The 18,265-nt window shown below is 42.7% G+C and overlaps 2 protein-coding genes across 3 annotated transcripts in view; both read right to left on the bottom strand.

Moving 5' to 3' along the window:
- LOC125487223 (serine protease 52-like) overlaps positions 1 to 194 on the bottom strand; it is a 9,599-nt gene extending 9,405 nt beyond the window's left edge. Inside the window, exon 1 of the mRNA XM_048617816.1 lies at positions 131 to 194. Within this exon, the coding sequence (XP_048473773.1) occupies positions 131 to 194 (64 nt within the window). The remainder of the gene's footprint in view (positions 1 to 130) is intronic.
- Positions 195 to 11,059: 10,865 nt separating this feature from the next.
- The window catches only part of stxbp2 (syntaxin binding protein 2), a 50,964-nt gene continuing 43,758 nt past the window's right edge, over positions 11,060 to 18,265 (bottom strand). For both annotated transcript variants that reach the window (XM_020511647.2, XM_048617931.1), the window contains 4 exons: positions 17,452 to 17,550; positions 16,950 to 17,035; positions 16,145 to 16,302; positions 11,060 to 14,901 (listed from right to left, as the gene is read on the bottom strand). In XM_020511647.2, coding sequence (XP_020367236.1) covers positions 14,822 to 14,901; positions 16,145 to 16,302; positions 16,950 to 17,035; positions 17,452 to 17,550 — 423 coding nt within the window. In that variant the 3' untranslated portion in view covers positions 11,060 to 14,821. The remainder of the gene's footprint in view (positions 14,902 to 16,144; positions 16,303 to 16,949; positions 17,036 to 17,451; positions 17,551 to 18,265) is intronic.

The following is an 18,265-nucleotide window of genomic DNA, read 5'->3' as shown; positions in this document are numbered from 1 at the left end:
ATGATGCTGCTTGGCCTGCTGTGTTCATCCAGCCCTGCACCTTATTGTCTCGGATTCTCCAGCATCTGCAGTTCCTACTATCTCTTAGACTAGTCCTACCTGCCTGCTCCTGGGGCATATCCCTCCAAACCTTTTCGGTTCATGTACTGTTCTAAATGTCTTTTAGACGTTGCAAATGTGCCCACATCCAGCATTTTCTCTGGCAGTTCATTCCACGCGCAAACCGCACTGTATAAAATATTTGTCCCTCGTGTCTTTTTTAAAATCTCTCTCCTCTCCCTTTAAAAATATGCCCCCTAGTTTTGAACTCCCCCACCCTAGGGAAAAGACATCTGCCATTTACCTTATGTATACCACTCATGATTTTATAAACCTGTATCAGGACACCTCAACCTCCTATGCTCCAGTGAAAAAGTCCCAGCCTATCCAACCTCTCTTTATAACTCAAACCTTCCATACCCGCCAACATCCTGGTAAGTCTCTTGAGAGCCTGGTCCAGCTTAATAATATCCTTCCTACAACCAGAACTGCACACAATATTCCAGAAGAGGCCTCACCAATGTCCTGTACAACCTCAACATGACGTCTCAACTCCTATACTCAAAGAAAGCGTGCTAAACACCCTGACAGAAACAATTTCTTCACATAAAACAAATCTTTCAAAATTTCACAGCAAAACCTGGGTAATGAGCAGATAAATGCATTAGAGTCAATGCACCAAATGTTTCAATCTTACAAAGCTCTGTGGCCGTATTAACGCAGTGTTGCCAAGTTTGAGGATGACAAAAATGGGTGGGAAGGCATATGGTAAAAATGACGCAAGGAGTCTGCAGAGTTGAGAGGGCACAATCTTTGCAGATGGAATAGATTATGGGAAAACGTGAGGTTGTGGACTTTGGCAGGAAGAATAGGAAAGCTGAATATTATTTAAATTGGGAAAGACTGCAGAAAGCTGCCGTACAGAGGGAAGTTAGGGGTCACAGTGCACGGGGAAAAATAAGCACCCAAATTCAGCAGATAATAGAAAAGCAAATAGAATGTTGGCCTTTATTTCAAAGGGAACAAATGTCTTGCTAAAACTGTACAAGGTACCCATCAGACCACAGCTGGAATACTGTGAACAGTGTTAGTCTCCTCATCAAAGGAGAGTTACACTGGCATTGGAAGTAGCTCAGAGAAGGCTCACTAGGCTGATCCCAGGTTTGAAGAACTTTTCTTACGAGGAAAGATTGAGTAAGTTGGGCTTGTACTCAGAGTTTAGGAGAATGAGTGATGCCCATACTGAAACAGACAAGATTCTCAGGGGACTTGATAGGGCAGATGGTGGAAGGTTGTTTCGCCTTGTGAGTCTGGAACTAGAGGACTAATCTCAGAGTAAGGAGTTGCCTACCTGAGACAGAAATGGAGAATTTTTTTTGAGGAATGTGAATCGGTGGAACTCTTTAAGGCAGAGGGCTTTTGGCACTGTGTAATTAAGACCGTTCAGTGCTGAGACAGATAGATTTCCTAATGGTCCATAAAAACCGAAAGAACTATGGATGCTGTAAGTCAAGAACAAAAAACAGAATTTGCTGGAAAAGCTCAGCGGGTCTGGCAACATCTGTAAAGAAAAAACAGAGTTAACGTTTCGGGTCCGGTGGCCCTTCCTCAGAACTGATGGTGGCTGGGAAAACCTCAGTTTATGTGCAGAAAATAGGGAGGGGGTTGGGGTAGGGAGTAAACGATAAGATAGAGCCTAGAGAGAGAGAAGAGCAGTTGCACAGACAAAGGAGTTGATAATGATGATCAGGCTAGGAGGGTGAGTAGTTGTTGTTGGGGACTGTTAGTGACTAACACCAGGGGGTGTGTAATGGCAGGCTGTGTGGTAACAAGGCCTGGTGTGTGGGGTAGGGGGCTGGGACATGGGAGAGTTTAGGCCCTAAAATTATTGAGTTCAATAGAGTCCCGAGGGCTGCGGGGTCCCCAAGCAAAAAATGAGGTGTTGTTCTTCCAACTTGCGCTGAGCTTCACTGGAACACTGCAGCAGGCCTGGGACAGAAATGTTGGCCAGGGAACAGGGTGGTGTGTTGAAGTGGCAGGCAACAGGTAGCTCAGGGTCTTTTTTGTGGGCAGAACATAGATATTGTGTGAAGCGGTCACCCAGTCTACGCTTCGTTTCCCCAATGTAGAGGAGACCACATTGTGAGCAGTGAACGCAGTAGACTAGATTCTGGGAAGTGCAGGTGAAGTGTTGCTTCACCTGGAAGGTACATTTGGGCCCTTGGATACTGGGGAGCGAGGAGGTAAATGGGCAGGTGTTGCACCTTCGCCAGTTCCAGGGGAAGGTGCTGTGGGGCTGTGTGGAGGGGTATTGGGGGAGAATGAAGTGTGGACTAGGGTGTCCCAGAGGGAACGGTCCCTGTGGAAGGCGGACAAGGGAGGGGAGGGGAACATGTGTCTGGTGGTGGCTTCTTGCTGGAAGTGGCGGAAATGGCACTTGATGATCTTCTGGATGTGGATGGGATGGTAGGTAAGGACAAGGGGGAACCCTATCGTTGTTGTGGGAGGAAAGAGAGGGGGTGAGGATAGAAGTGCGGGAGATGGATCAGACCCAGTTGAGGGTCCTGTCAACAATGGAACTGGGGAATCCTCAGTTGAGGAAGAAGTCAGACATTTCGGAGGCTCCCTTGTCAAAGTTGGCGTCATCTGAACACATGCGACAGAGACAGAGGAACTGGGAGAATGGGATTGAATCTTTACTGGAAGCAGGGTGGGAGGATGTCTAGTCCAGGTAGCTGTTGGTTTATAGTGGATAGAAGCCAGTCGAGGAAGGGAAGGGATGAGTCAGAGATAAACTAGGTGAAAGTGAAGGCAGGATAGAAATTGGAAGCGAAAATTGATGAACTGTTCCAATTCTGAACGAGAGAGGGAGGTAGCACTGATGACATCATCAATATATTGGAGAAAGAGTTGTGGGTGGGGGCCAGAATAGGACTGGAGCAAGGAATGCTCCATGTACCCCATGAAGAGACAGGCATAACTGGGGCCCATGCAGGTACCCACGGGCACCTCTCTTACCTGAAGAAAGTGAGAGGAGTTGAAAGAGAAGTTGTTGAAGGTGTGGACAAGCACGGCCAAGCGGAGGACAGTGGTGGTGGGTGGGGATGGTTCAGGTCTTTAGTCCAGGAAGAAGCAGAGAGTCCTAAGACCCACCTAGTGGGGAACGGACATGTAAAGGGATCGCATGCCCATGGTAAAGAGGCGGTGGCTGGAAACTGCAAACTGCAAACTGGAAGTCTTGGAACTGGCATAGGGTGTCAGAGGAATCGTGGATGTTTGTGGGCAGGGATTGGACCGGGGAGAGAAGTTTTGAATCCTCCCAGGATCACAGATAACTCCATGATGTTCAGTGTTCCATGGACAGCTGCTCTCGCCACATCCTGAGATCCACACTCAGTGTCATGTGGTGTCACATAGACACGCTCCACCTTTCTCTCCAACAGCATCGCTACACACTGGCTCAGGGCTGCATCAGTCTGGAATTCCACTTCATCCTCCGCTCATTCATCATGCTAACAAGAAACTTTTTCTTTTCCTTTCAGGCATCAAGGCCCACAAGATGCAACAACTCAAAGACACCCATGGCCCTTGGGAACCTTCCTCTCCTCCCCTTCCCTCTGACTCCATCCCCTCACCCAACCCCACCTCCTGTCAGGTACTCACCATCCCTCCTAACCGCCCGCTCTCCGATGCTGAATGTTCTGTACTCAGCAAAGGCCTCAGCTTTATTCCTCTGTGTCCCCACCTTAACAAATTTCAGGCATGCCATGATGTCGAACTCTTCTGCTGTCTTTGCCTCTGTGCCCATTTCTTTGGACAAGAGTCCTCTCCCTGGCCCACCGACCCTTTTGCCCAGTTCCAACACTCCCTATGCCTTTTAACTGCACTTGATCTGTTCATTGAGAACTGTCAATGTGATATTATTTGCCTCAATTTCTCTGCCCACCCCCTCCACCCAATCCAACTTATCTCCCTCCGAACTGACCACACTCCACGTGCTTTGATCTAACCCTGATTTTGTTATTAAACCTGCCGATAAGAGTGGTGCTGTTGTAGTCTGGAGTACTGACCTCTACATTGCAGAGGCTGAGCGCCAGCTCTCAGACACCTCCTCCTATCTTCCCCTGGACCATAATCCCACCATGATGCATCAGGCCATTGTATCTACAGCAGTATCTGATCTCATTTCATCCAGCGATCTTCCCCCACTGCCTCCAAAATTATAGTACCCCAGCCCCACACAGCTCGCTTCTACCTTCTTCCACACATACACAGGACTGTCCAGGCAGATCCATTGTTTCAGCCTGCTCCTGCCCCACAGAAAACATCTCTTCCTACCATGACTCAGTCTTCCTCCCTTCCCTTCCCTTCCCTTCCTTGACATCTGTTTCCATTTCTGGGGTTAGACTGACCACTTATATACACTATAAACCCACTGACTCCCACAGCTACCTGGACATCCTCCCACCCTGGTTCCTGTAAAGACTCCCATCCCATTCTCCCAGTTCCTCGGTCTCCATTGCATATGTTCAGATGACGCCAACTTCGACAATGGAGCCTCTGAAACACCCACCTTCTTCCTCAATCGAGGATTCCCCAGCTCCGTTGTCAACAGGGCCCTCAACCAGGTCCGACCCATCTCCCGCACTTCCGCCCTCACCCCTTCTCTTCCCTCCCGCAATGATAGGGTCCCCCTTATCTTCACCTACCATCTCACCAGCATCCACATTCAGAAGATCATCAGATGCCATTTCCACCATCTCCAGTGAGATGCCACCACTGGACATATATTCCCTTCCCCTCCCCTCCCTGGTCTGCCTTCTGTAGGGACCGTTTCCTCCGGGACACCCTGGTCCATACTCCCTTCACCCCCAACACCTCCCCATACCTCACAGCCCTATGGCATGTTCCCCTGTAATTGCCGTAGGTGTACCACCTGTCGATTTACTTCCTCCCACCTCAGTATCCAAGAGCCCAAATATACCTTCCAGGTGAAGCTGCACTTCCCATAATCTAGTCTACTGCATTCGCTGCTCACAATGTGGTCTCCTCTACATTGGAGAAACGAAGTGTAGACTGGGTGACCGCTTCGCAGAATATCTTTGTCCTGCTCGCAAAAAAGACCCTGAGCTTCCAGTTGCCTGTCACTTCAACACACCACCCTGTTTCCTGCCCAACATCTGTGTCTCTGGCTTGCTGCAGTTTTCCAGCAAAGCTCAACGCAAGCTGGAGGAACAGCACATCATTTTCTGCTTAGGAACTCTGCAGCCCTCTGGACCCAATATCGAGTTCAATAATTTTAGGACCTAAACTCTCCCATGTCCCAGCCCCCTACCTCACACACCATGCCTTGTTACCACATAGCCTGCCATTACACACCCCCTGTTGTTAGTCACTAACAGTCACCATTAACAACTATTCACCCTCCCAGCCTGGTCATTGTCAACTCCTTTGTCTGTCCAACTGTTCTTCTTTCTCTTTAGGCTCTATCGTATTGCTTAGTCCCTACCCCATTCCCTTCCCTATTTTCTGCATATAAAGTGACGTTTTCCCAGCCACCATCAGTTCTGATGAAGGGTTACCAGACCTGAAACGTTAACTGATATTTTCTTCACAGATGCAGCCAGACCTGCTGGGCTTTTCCAGCGACTTCTGTTTTTAGTCTTAATGATCCAAGTTGCCTATTTCTACTCTTATGCCTTATGGGTTTTGGAATGTTTTATGGGTTCCTACTTAATCTCCCTTGATTATACAGAGGGACATGATGTGAAGGGATATTTAACAGTATCTTGTAGAATAGAATACCAGAGATACAAAACAGGGAACAACAGTCCCACTGTACTAATCTCTGCTCCACACACACACACACTCTAAATATTAATCAGAAACCGTACTTACCAGGGTACCTCCAAGCGTCTAAGAGCTTCCAAATAAATATATAAATATAAGCTAATTTCATCATTTTTCTATTAAAAGTATAGGGACAGTCATTTTAAAAACTCCCATCTCCAATGGTTTCTTTATTGCATTTCAATGCAATTACTTATCCTATTGTGACATCGCCAATTTCCTTTGCAGCACAAAGTGATTGTTTTAGAAATAAAATCACAGCAATTATTTTCTCTCGCTGTTTAATTGGTCTATTGCTTACTTTTGTGCACCAATAGCTTTCGGCAAGAAGGGTGATCGAACAGCGCTCATAATGTGCCCGGCGCTTGGAATTTGATTGTAGGGCAAGGCTAAGCTTTAAAGGATTGATCCCTTGTTTAAAAATCAAAAAGGACTGCACCATTGAAATTTCAAAGGGCCGGTAAAGTTATAATATTGATGATAAATAGTGATAGCAAAGCCTGGGTACCTTAGGTAGGATGCTGCAATCAATCCTCCTGCCTATCCTAGTCTAGGGGCTTTCGAGTACTTAGTGGTGAAGAATGAGCCATGACTAAGTCGGAGTACAACAAGGATTTATCTCTAGGTAACAAGGCAAGGTTTAGCACATCTTACTACTACATGCAAGCTCCTGATGATACTGATGGCTTTGCAAGTAGCAGACATGACAAGTCTCCAAATAAAACTGCCCAAGACTCATCCAGACTGCCCAAACACTCCAGTGACTCCCATACCACATCGGAACCAACTTCAGCTGAGCTCCTAGATGAACACTTCCATATTACAGGGCTATTTTGAACTAAGGAGTCGCTGGAATAACTTGGGTTGTTTTCTCTGGAACAGCAGAAGCTGAGGGGAGACTTGATAGAACTTGATAAAACTTGATAAAATTATGACAGGCATAGATAGATTTCTGACTATCAATCCTTCCTCCCTCCATCACACCCCCCAAAGAGTTCAAATGTCTCATACTAGTGGGCTTGCATTTAAGGTGAGAGCGGGAAGTTCAAAGGAGATGTGAGGGGCAAGTTTCTTTTTAAAAAGCAGAGTGGTAAGATTCTGGAACCCACTGCCCAGGGTGGTGGTGGAGGCAGATACAAAAGGAGCATTAAAGAGATTTTCAGATAAGCACATGAATATGCAGAGAATGGAGGGATATGGACCAGGAGCAGGTGGAAGGGATTAGTTTAATTTGGCGTCATGTTATGTACAACATCGTGGGCCAAAGGGCCTATTCCCTTGCTGTGCTGTTCCATGTTCTATATTTGTGACCTTATCGAACAAGCATGATAGAAACATAAAAGATGGGAGCAGGAGGCGGCCATTCGGCCCTTCAAACCTGCTCCTCCATTCATCACAATCCTAGCTGATTGTCCAACTCAATAGCCTAATCCTGCTTTCTCTCCATAACCTTTGATTCCATTCGTCCCAAGTGCTATATCTACTCGCATCTTGAATACATTCAATGTTTTGGCATCAACTACTTCCTGCGGTAATGAATTCCACAGGCTCACCACTCTTTGGGTGAAGAAATGTCTCCTCATCTCCGTCCTAAATGGTCTACCCTGAAACCTCAGGCTGTGACCCCTGGTTCTGGACACACCCACCATCGGGAACATCCTTCCTGCATCTACCCTGTCCAGTCCTATTAGAATTTTATAAGTCTCTATGAGATACCACCACCACCACGCCACCTCCCAAGTCATTTCTGAACTCCAGCGAAAACAATCCCAAACTAGTCAATCTCTCCTCATGTGTCAGTCCCACCACTATCCCCAGAATCAGGCTGGTAACCCTTCACTGCACTCCCTCGAAAGCAAGAACATCCTTTCTCAGAAAAGGAGACCAAAACTGCAAACAATATTCTAGGTGTGGCCTCACTAAAGATCCTGTACAACTGCAACAACACATCCCTGCTCCTGTACTTGAAACCTCTCGCAATGAAGGCCAACACACCATTTGCCTTCTTTACCGCCTGCTGCACCTGCATGCTTACCTTCAGCGACTGGTGCACAAGGACACCCAGGTCCTGCTGCACACTCCCCTCTCCCAATTTACAGCCATTCAGGAAGTAATCTGCCTTCTTGTTTTTGCTTCCAAACTGAATAATCTCACATTTATCCAAATTATATTCCATCTGTCATTGATTTGCCCACTCAACCAACCCATCTACATCATGCTGAAGGATCTCTGTATCTTTGTCACAATTCACCCTCCCACCTAAATTGGTATCATCTGTAAACTTTGACATGTCACATTTTGTTCCCACATACAAATAATTTTTGTTGTGAATAGCTGGGGTCCCAGCACCAATCCCTGTGGCACCCCACTAATTATTGCTTGACGATTTGAAAAGGACACATTAATTCCTACTGTTTCCTATCTGCCAACCAATTTTCTATCCATCTCAATACACCCGCACCACCACCCCCCCAACCAATCCCATGCACTTTAATCTTGCACAATAATCTCTTACACAGGCCTTTGTCAAATTGATGTTTGCCATGGCTCCATTAGTAACACAGTGATCATTCAGACTTGAGCACAAAATCTGTGTTAGTAAGCGAACACTGAACTGTCAGAGGGATTTTTTTTGAACAGGATGTTAATCTAATAATATGAAAGAGCCCATAATTCTATTCCAAAAGCAGGGAGCACTCAAGTCAACGCACACTACACAAAACCTGGCTCACTGACAATTTCTCTCCCTCCCCACCTAATTTTCAGGACACTTCATGTCCACTAGTTTTGTCTGGTGTTTTCCAGCTTGTAAACAAACATAAAAATGATTTTTATTGAACAGAAAAAAAACAAACAACCTGGTGAAATCATAGTTCAATAACTTGTCATGACTGGGTCAGCGAACCAGAAATTGAGCCCTCTATTCTTGGAATCATCACAAAAGTTAAAGATTCCAAAAAGTATACAAAGTTTCCCAATTCACCAGGTTTTCAGCCCCAGGTCGGACCAGGTTTCTATACTGAACAAGAATAACTGTTTATTACAAAGTAGATGTACTGTAGCTACGGGTAAACAGTCATAAACCATCAGCATGCAACACTAGTTAAAACCCTAATCCCCTTATAAACTCCCTCTTACACACACAGCATTAAATTGATTATGGATAGAGGGTAAAGACAGCTCAGTAGTCTTGGTTTCTAGATCAGAAGTCACATGACACCAGGTTATAGTCCGATAGGTTTATTTGAAATCACAAGCTTTTTGAGCGTAGCCCCTTAGTCAGGTAAAGCAGCTACGTGTCAAAAGCTTGGGATTTCAAATAAACCTGTTGGACTATAATCTGGAATTGTGCGATTCTGACTTTGTCCATCCCAGTTCAACACTGGCACCTCCACATAATTTATTCCTAGGTTCTGTTGTTGAGATGATTTTTGTTACTCTTCTGCTGGCCAGCATGTTACTTCAGTTGTCTGTTTTCTCCAAGATGTTTCCACTGGTTGCTGAGACACACAAGACGGTTGGTTCCAATACAAAAAAGTCTCTTGACTTAATAGTTAAAAGGCTCAGCACACAACAATTTTTGCAGGAAAGATAAACTGGTTTTCTTCAGGGTTACCATGAGCTTTGACACCATTGTAGAGAACAGGTAGACCGCGGAGGAACTGAACACTTCAACCTCTCGGTCAGTAACTACTCCCAACTCCAAGCTATTCAACTACCAGAGAACCAGAGAACCAATCTCACAGTTGATGGCAGGCAAACAAGATTGGTCATTGGTCTATGGACTTGTGACCAGGTCTCAACCAACTTCTCATTGCCAGCACAAACTGCAAATGCACACTCCCTCCTCCGCACCAAACAGTCTACAACCACAACCTTCACTTAACAGGTTGTTCAGACAGCTATTTACAATACCTGCCATGAATGTGTTGCTTCCAAAACTTCAGTCAGCATTTCAGACTTTTTTTTTTTTTTTTTTTTAAAAAAGAAAACACCCCTTTCTCATCTCAGTCCACACAGTTTTTAGAAACAAAATAAGACATGGTCCTACAAACCAAACACTATAGTTTTAAGCCTCTTGTTACATTATTGGTACCATTGAAAAATGAAATTTTCATTAGAAGATGCAACAGCACTACAGGAATTCCTCAGGGTAACATCCAAGCTTCGGCTGTTTCTTCAACGACCTTCCCTCCATCAAAAGCTCACAACTGGATTATATATATTGATGATTAGTGTTCAGTTCTTTAACGAAATAGTCAACACGCACATGCAGGAAGAATTATACAATATTCAGAGCTTGGGCAATTAACTTTCACAATACACAAGTAACATGCCAAAATCATCTTCACCAAAGATTCTAACCATCATTTCATTGGCAGCCCATGTAAATATTTGTGGCTACAAAAGTAGGTCACAGGCTGTGAAGAGTGATTCATCTTCTCACTTCCAAAGCCTTTCCTTCATCTACAAGGTACTAGTCAGGATATAACGTCTCCGCTTGTCTGGATGAGCGCAGCTCCAACACCACACCAAGCAGCTTGTTACCATCCAGTACAGAATAGTCCTATTGACTGGTAACCCATCCACCACCTGCAACATTCACATGGTCCACCACAGATGCAGAGGAGTTGGTTGCAGTATGCACCATCTACAAAAGGTACACTATAGCTATTCATAAAAGGTTCAACAATGCCTCCTAGGAAGGCACCTTCGAGGGTCTCCCTCGCCAAATCAGGAGCATACCAATACCAACAAGGACTGCAATAGATCAAGTTGAAGCTCACCACCTCGTTCAAGGTCAACAAACCTCAGTAACAGCCTCATATAGAGCTTTTTCTGAAACACCTTTAAGATTGAACAATTGAACACAGAACTGTAGAGATAGGAAACAATAAGTTTTAGGGAGAAATAGCCCATTCAGGAGGCCTTTCAAGCTGGGAATGGGGGGCCAAGGAAGGGAATCACATTATTTAGCCACTTAACTGCTACTTTATGGCAGATTGGAACTGTATTTCCATACATTACTACAGTATTTCAGTTAGATATGTGATACTGTAAAAGATCCTAAGATGACAGCAGCACTACATAAATGTAGCATTTAAACAAACTAAAAATGCATAACACGCTGCAAATAGAATCAAATAAATTAGAGATAAAAACATAGAACTGTGCGAGTTTATAGGACTTTAATTATTCAATGCACATACATACAAAAGTTACACTGGTTCCAACTACTAAAGGTGAAATATTTACATCAACTTTTGCCATCTAGACAAATCATGGACACAATGAAATTCAACACACTGAAATGATCAAATATAGGCAGATTACATGCTGGAAACAAAAGATTCAAACATGTCAGAGAATTCAGTTAGTTAGCCCCCCTACCCAGTCAAGGTCTGTGATGAACTGGTCTGCAACAAGACAGAATGCTTAAAATGTCCCCCTGCTACTTCAGAAGGGGTCAGACCAACTGGCGAAGGTAGGTCAGACTTACTTACAGAAATCCTGGCTGGTGTTAATGCCACAGTGGCACTGCATATATACACAGACCAATGTAAAATGGTTGCAGGAACACAGGGACAAAGAAGTACGGATTGAATTCCGGATGTAATTTTAGAGCCAAATGGTGTGAGAGATGGCCACCTGGGATAGCAGAAGGAAGGAAGGATGGATGGAGTTGCAGCAGGGTCTTACCACTACAGAACATGGGACCATATGGAATATGCCCCGTGTGAAACTGACTTTGGACAAAGTGCAGAGGGGCTCTGATAAACCTAGAAAGCTCACTACAGAACCTTTCTTTCTACAGAACCAACTTTCGCATATCTATGCATTAAGCACACTCCTCAGACCAGGAGCACCAATGTGGAAAAGCATCCTTTTGGCTGAAAGAGGGTAGTAGACAGCCAGATACCACTGACAACACTGCCCGCATTTGTCCAACCATGACAGGTCTGCTAAAGCATGTCTCAAAATATGCATAGTTCGTAAACCATCAGGTGCTTATCACTGGCTTCTTAACACACCCCCAGGTATAAAAAAAAAATTTCTTAAAATAAGTCACAATTCAGAGATTTCCTTTACTTGAATCTGAGCACTTAGGAACCCAGAGTGCATATGTCATCCTGTTCAACATTCCTTTCAGAACCGGTATTGGGGTAGGGCAAGGGCATGTTAGGTAGTTTGAAAGGTCCATTTTAACAAAATACGTACAAAGCATAGATCAATGAACAATTGATATGTAGCATACAGATATTCTCAATCATACTTTAAACAAAGATTGTGTCACATAATAATAACCAAGACTAGAACGATCCATCTGAACCATTTACAAGGCAAGATTTTTAAAGAGAGATTTCAACATGAACTAATGAATATGTTTATGGCCTTCATTTAAACAAAATTTACAAATATCTACTGCATTGAAAAATGTTTAAAAACCTTACAGACTGGTGATAGGAACTTATGCAAAGGCTGCATTTAATTAGTGCAATAAAGCTTAAAAAAGTGAACTCATGCAAATCTACACTGACGCTCAGAGGATGTAGCCTTGACCAAAGAGCATCGTGTCTCTCCTGTGAAAATCCTGGGATGCTGAGTTCTTGAAAATACCTTTTGCTAGATTAGTTTTATTGCTGCAACAGTTAAAACATCTCCTTCAGCGTGAAGCAATGCAGTTTTTCACAGTTAGGAGTCATCTTGTGTCAGACAAAAAGTAAACAATTTTGTGCAACACCAGGGCATGCTATGGCTGATCAAGAACATAAGACACTTCTATATATCTCAGAGAAAACTGGATGCTATTAAGGATAGGGGAGATGAAGTCTCCAGGCACCGTAATCTGTAGTGAGTTTACTAACAAATTAACTCAAATTAACATAATCCCTAAAGGCAAGCCTTTGTTCTAGTAATAAAAATTCCTCTTTTTTTCTCCATTAATAATTTGTCTTGAGGTAATAAGTGTTTACTTGTAAATATAAATGTTTTTAAAACATCTTTGGATATAAAGGTGAGCGTTACTAGGTTATATGATCTAGAAACTAATGCAACATTTCTTGTTTTACATTGATGGGATACTATGCTGTGCCAGTTGTTGCAATGCATGGTGCCATCCAGACAGAGGATGCAAGTTTATGCCATGATTCCACATACAACAGCGCAAATTTGACAACAGTAACAGGGAGGGGATAAGAAGGTAAAGAAGCCAGGCTCTACCCAGAGAGCGCAGGTAACAGAAAAATTTAAACACAAGTTTCTCTGATCTTCTTGTATTTAGTTCAAGCAGATGACTTACTCACTGCAAAGGAAAATGGAGAGAACCTGTCGAAAGATGGTGATGGTGGTGAAGAGAAAGAAAGAGTGAGTGAGTTGGTAGGGGTTGGGGCGGGGGGGGGGGGGCGAAGTGAAGAAGGAAGAGGAGGGACAGTCTTAAAATGTTCTGAATATGTCAGAGAGAACGCAATGACATGCCATCACCACATGCATGTAAATTACCATATTCCAACGTAAGGAGGATTACTGATGACTGAAAATTTTACAGATAAGAAAACCGTTACCTATAAACTGCGATTGTTTTTAGGCCTCACATTAACATCTGCTTAGTGATTACGATGGCCAAATTCAGTGTCCGTCCCATTGAGACTTGATCTTAATACATAATTGTGTCCTAAATTCGCTTTTTCATTATTTAATGTGATTTGGTAAATATTAAACAGAGGTCCATGTGCCTACAAAAAACAAATCATGGAAAGGCTTAGCATTGGTATTCTGCAAGGGTCAGATCAAATAGATCTGAAGGGCCTTCTTCAGCTCAACCCATCAAATCTAAGTAATTGAAAACAAAAGTTCAGATTGCAAAGAGATAAAGTAAAAGATTATGCACCACACCACAAATATACAATCCTTTATGATTTGGTCCTTGCTTCCAGTTTACAAACAATGCAAAGTGCATTAAAATGTACAGTGTAAAAACAATACAGGGGTATCCATTGGTTGAGGGGCAGGCTATATGATTATACATTAACTGAAAAGGCTTTTTAAACCTCTGTTCTAACAGAGATAGAACAACTCACCGGGAGGAATGTTACTTACCAACTTTGGTTGAGCTCAAAATCAAAGCACTTCAAAAGTTAACTGGTAGCATCAGTGCAATTTATCTTTCAATCTTCAATTGTTTATTGTACTCTAGCTCTTTGTAACCATTGTAACTCACGCCATGTCCAATGATTCAGCTCCTCATCTATGCCAAAGGTGCTTTTGACGATCTTAAGCTTAATTTCTGCAGCTGGTGGTTTTATTGATAATGAGGGCAGTCAACTACAATGGTATTACAACCTGGAGGCATAAAGACCAGGAATGGGTGAGGTGCCATCTCTAATTAAAACCAAATATTCTCACCTTTGTCATTTCCTCTTTGTAAAGCAAAGCTCACTCCCCACACAATGAGCCCAATGTTAAGGTCAAACACACGTGGCTTCCCATGTGCCACCCAGGTTGACATGACTCAATACTGACAAAGGACTGAAACTACTGTGTGTCTCTGAATATCAACAAACATAAAAGAAATTATCTCTGTTGTTAAACACACATCAGATGGACAGGATTGAGGTATCAAAGAGCTAACAGCTGTTTACAAATCACACCAAGAGCAAGCATTTTCGATGGAAGAAAATTGGATTGGAGAAGGAAAGAAAAAAATGTCTAACTCACTAAGTGGCAAGTAAATTATCACTGATGCACCCTTGCTTGACAATTAATAAAGGATAACTGTAAACTTAAATTTAAAGATAAATAAATAATTACACCTAATTCAGTGAGCTTAACATACAACCAGTTGATTTAGAGTCACTATTTCACTTTTGTGGGTTTAATCACAGTTGGGAAAATTACAGGTTAAGACCAAGTTTGGGAACTTCCAACAGGAGCTTCAGCTTTGAGTCTCCAGAGGCTTGTCTAAACTCTTCAGGCTGTCCAGGAATTTTTCAGGAGTCAGGATGTGAGTAGAACCTATGAAGGAGTTAAAAGACAGACACGTTCTAGTGTTGGTCAAAGTATAGAACATCTTAAGCAAAAACAGCCTGACCCTCCTGAAGAGACCATAAGAAACAGGAGCAGAAATTAGGCCATTCGGCCCATTAAGTCTCCTCTGCCATTCAATCATGGCTGATAAGTTTCTCAACCCCATTCTCCCGCCTTCTCCCCATAACCAAACAAGAACCTTTCGTAAATATACTCAATGACTTGGCCTCACAGCCTTCTGTAGCAATGAATTCCAAAGATTCACCATCCTCTGGCTGAAGAAGTTTCTCCTCATCTCCATTCTAAAGGGTCTTTCCTTTACTCTAAGGCTATGCCCTCAGGTCCTAGTCTCTCCTGCTAATGGAAGCATCTTCTCAGTTCTCCTACAGAAAGTTTTCAAACAAAGGAAGATGCCCCCAGAAAGCAGTTCTACTTCAGGGACGAGAATGTCCCTGTTAAATGTGTATTATGTCCTTTAATACTTTTGCTCTTAGTGCATTCAATTACTCTCGATCCATTTGCAGAACTCACTAGAATGAGAATCCCAAACCATTTATTTCACAACTTGATTATCATTTGGCCAACATGAAGTGACCAATTTCATTTCTCATTCTGAATGACTCAATTGTCAAACATATCTCTCCCAATCATCAGAAATTATGCTTCTAACATCCAAAAATCCAATATCTCGCAGGTTCTTCCAAGTTCTCTCTCTAGATAAATGTAAACCATCTAGAACCCACACTAGTTACTCTACACTCTAAATTCTGTCAATATAAAACTTTCATGTTGGCACCCACAAGTGGAAAATGAACTAAAGCAATAAAACAGATTTAGGAGAAGGGTATTTTAAGTAGCCACCATATAACAATTCCAATTCCTGTCTGTGGAGTTAGGTGAAGGTCTAAATCTGCACTGCAAGTAACTAGAATTAATCTCACTTATGCAATTGTCATTAATGAACTAACCTCAAGTCACTGCACTTTCAGAAAAGAATAAGCCTGCTGCAATTGAACAATGCTGTTTGCTGTAATTTATAAATAAATTAGAGCCATAACACACAGCCTACCACCAATTTCACTAGCCAATAATTTCAATATTCATTCAGTTTTACACGTTGTATGATAGATAAATTTGGAATCAGAAGATTTTATGCAGAGGCTCAATGCACATTTGCAAGGGAACCAACGATGATACAAGTTTAACAGAAAATAACAAAGACAGGACTTACCAATCAACACCTCCCATTTGCTGTCAGTAGCCTTTGTTACTTCATATGCACTGCGCATCTCAGACATGGAGACACCCCCAATAACAAAAACAATGAGCCGGGGTCCAGTTCTGTACTCTGTTGGAGTCTTGTTCTTGTGCCAATGACCAAAGCGGGCACTTGAGGAAGCGACAAGGTTTGTTAATGTTATCCCATTTGCTATTAACAAAAAGGACTGTCACAGGGTTGTAGAATCTCAGCATTGGGATAATGAGATGCAAACACCCTCTTCATAAAGCAATGAATAAACCATCACTCTGGCTGGCTGGCAACTTTGGCAAAGTAACCATTTATTGAACATCTTCAGTAATGGTTTGATGCAACTGAATAGCTTGCTACTGCCTTCAGAGGGTGGGTAAAAATCAATGACATACTGTGCTACATTGTCTTGTGCCAATGACATAAGGACCAGATCAGGAATGAGCAGCAGGGATGTCCTGCTAAAGGACACCAGTGAAGTAGCTGGATTATTACAGACACCTTCAAAGCCACATTTTAGTGCCAGTTCTTACAATCTACGAACTTTTTAAAAAAAAAAAAAAAAAAAAAAAAAAAAAAAAAACTTAAATTCTCAATTTGCCAGGGTCGGCAAATGGCCCCAGTAATAATTTCTGTTCTCTTCTGAAAATGTTTGGATCTTTGCACAGCACTGGTATAGGAACAAAGTGACCAGTTATCTTGCCTACAAATGATGCAAGAAGTTTCGTAATTATCTAAAGTTTTCAATCCCAGCAGACGGAGAACATGGAACTTATCAATCACATACCTCACGGCTGTCTGAGTTGCTGCACTTGGGGCAGGGTCCGACACAAATGGCCACTGCTTTTTGCAAAGCTTTTCTTCTGTAGCATCCTATAAGATGGACAAGTTTTACATAAAGCATATATACTATTGCAAACTAATGAATGATAGTTTGCACAGAAGAATGAATACCTCAGATGAGGTGTCGAATACATAACCATTATGTGCAACATTTACACATTATGAACTCTATCACTTTAGGTATCAAGCATTTTTACAACTTCAATATGCCAAAGAACCTTTTTATTCACTATTTTTATTGTATACAAATCAATACTAATCTCCATCTCAGGTTTGCTTGTCAAAAGTAATACAGCTCACTCTTAAGAAACCCTGACGATAATCAGCTAGGAATGAGAGAGATACAGAGTTTACCTCCTATGATCACTGAATATGCAGCAGTCAAAGTGACAAGCAGCTCCCTGTCTAGATCAGAAACCCACACATTCAAATTACAACCACTGTACCTCCATGATATCTTTGATGACAGGAGTCCACCTGGAAAGTTGGTAAGTTGATTCTGTTCGTAATTTTCTTTCTGGTTTAGACTTTGAAGATGATCCACTCTTAAGATGAAGTTAAAACATATACAAGTTAACCACTAATTTCAGAAACGAGCATTTTCTGTCTTCCTCTATTTTCAAAGTGACTGGATTCCTGGTGCCCTGCTCAACCAAAACCCAGATCCTTTTATCCATCACTAAACACAATGTCCATCTTTACAACACCCTCCATTTGTCTCCCATACTGAAGCCAGCAGAAAATTTGTTTATACTATGGTCATCTCTGAGCTCAAGTTTTCCAATCACTGACCTTCCAACTTTCACAAACAACTGATGCAATGCAAGTTAACACCACCTCAGTGAAGCAAGACAGTGTACATAAATAATAGCACAATAGTCACATTTTACAGTTTTTGGCTGATTCTGGGGCAAAATCAAATCTATCAATACCAATTTAACATCTTTCTAGCCTCATCTGGTGTTTCATTACTTGCCTTATTACCATCTGTTTGGCTTGCAGCACCCATCCCTTTTTGCCAGTTCACTTCACCTGCCTCCCAACCTGTCAAAGACCTTTCCTTTTGTTCTCCTATCCTCCCCTGGCCCCTCCACTTGTTTAAAAAGTTGTTACATCTCTAACTTATCCCAGTTCTGATCAACCTGAAACATTGTTTCTCTCATCATGGAGGCTGGCTTATCTGAACACTTCCAGCATTTTCTACTTTTAGGAAACTGCCATAATTTGGGAGTCCACTTCTTTTTTACAGCTAGACTCAAA

Source organism: Rhincodon typus, chromosome 38 (genome assembly GCF_021869965.1).
Source record: "Rhincodon typus isolate 14 chromosome 38, sRhiTyp1.1, whole genome shotgun sequence".
NCBI classification, from domain to species: domain Eukaryota; kingdom Metazoa; phylum Chordata; class Chondrichthyes; order Orectolobiformes; family Rhincodontidae; genus Rhincodon; species Rhincodon typus.
Note: the sequence above shows the minus strand (reverse complement) of the source record. Positions and strands in the feature narration are given on the sequence as shown.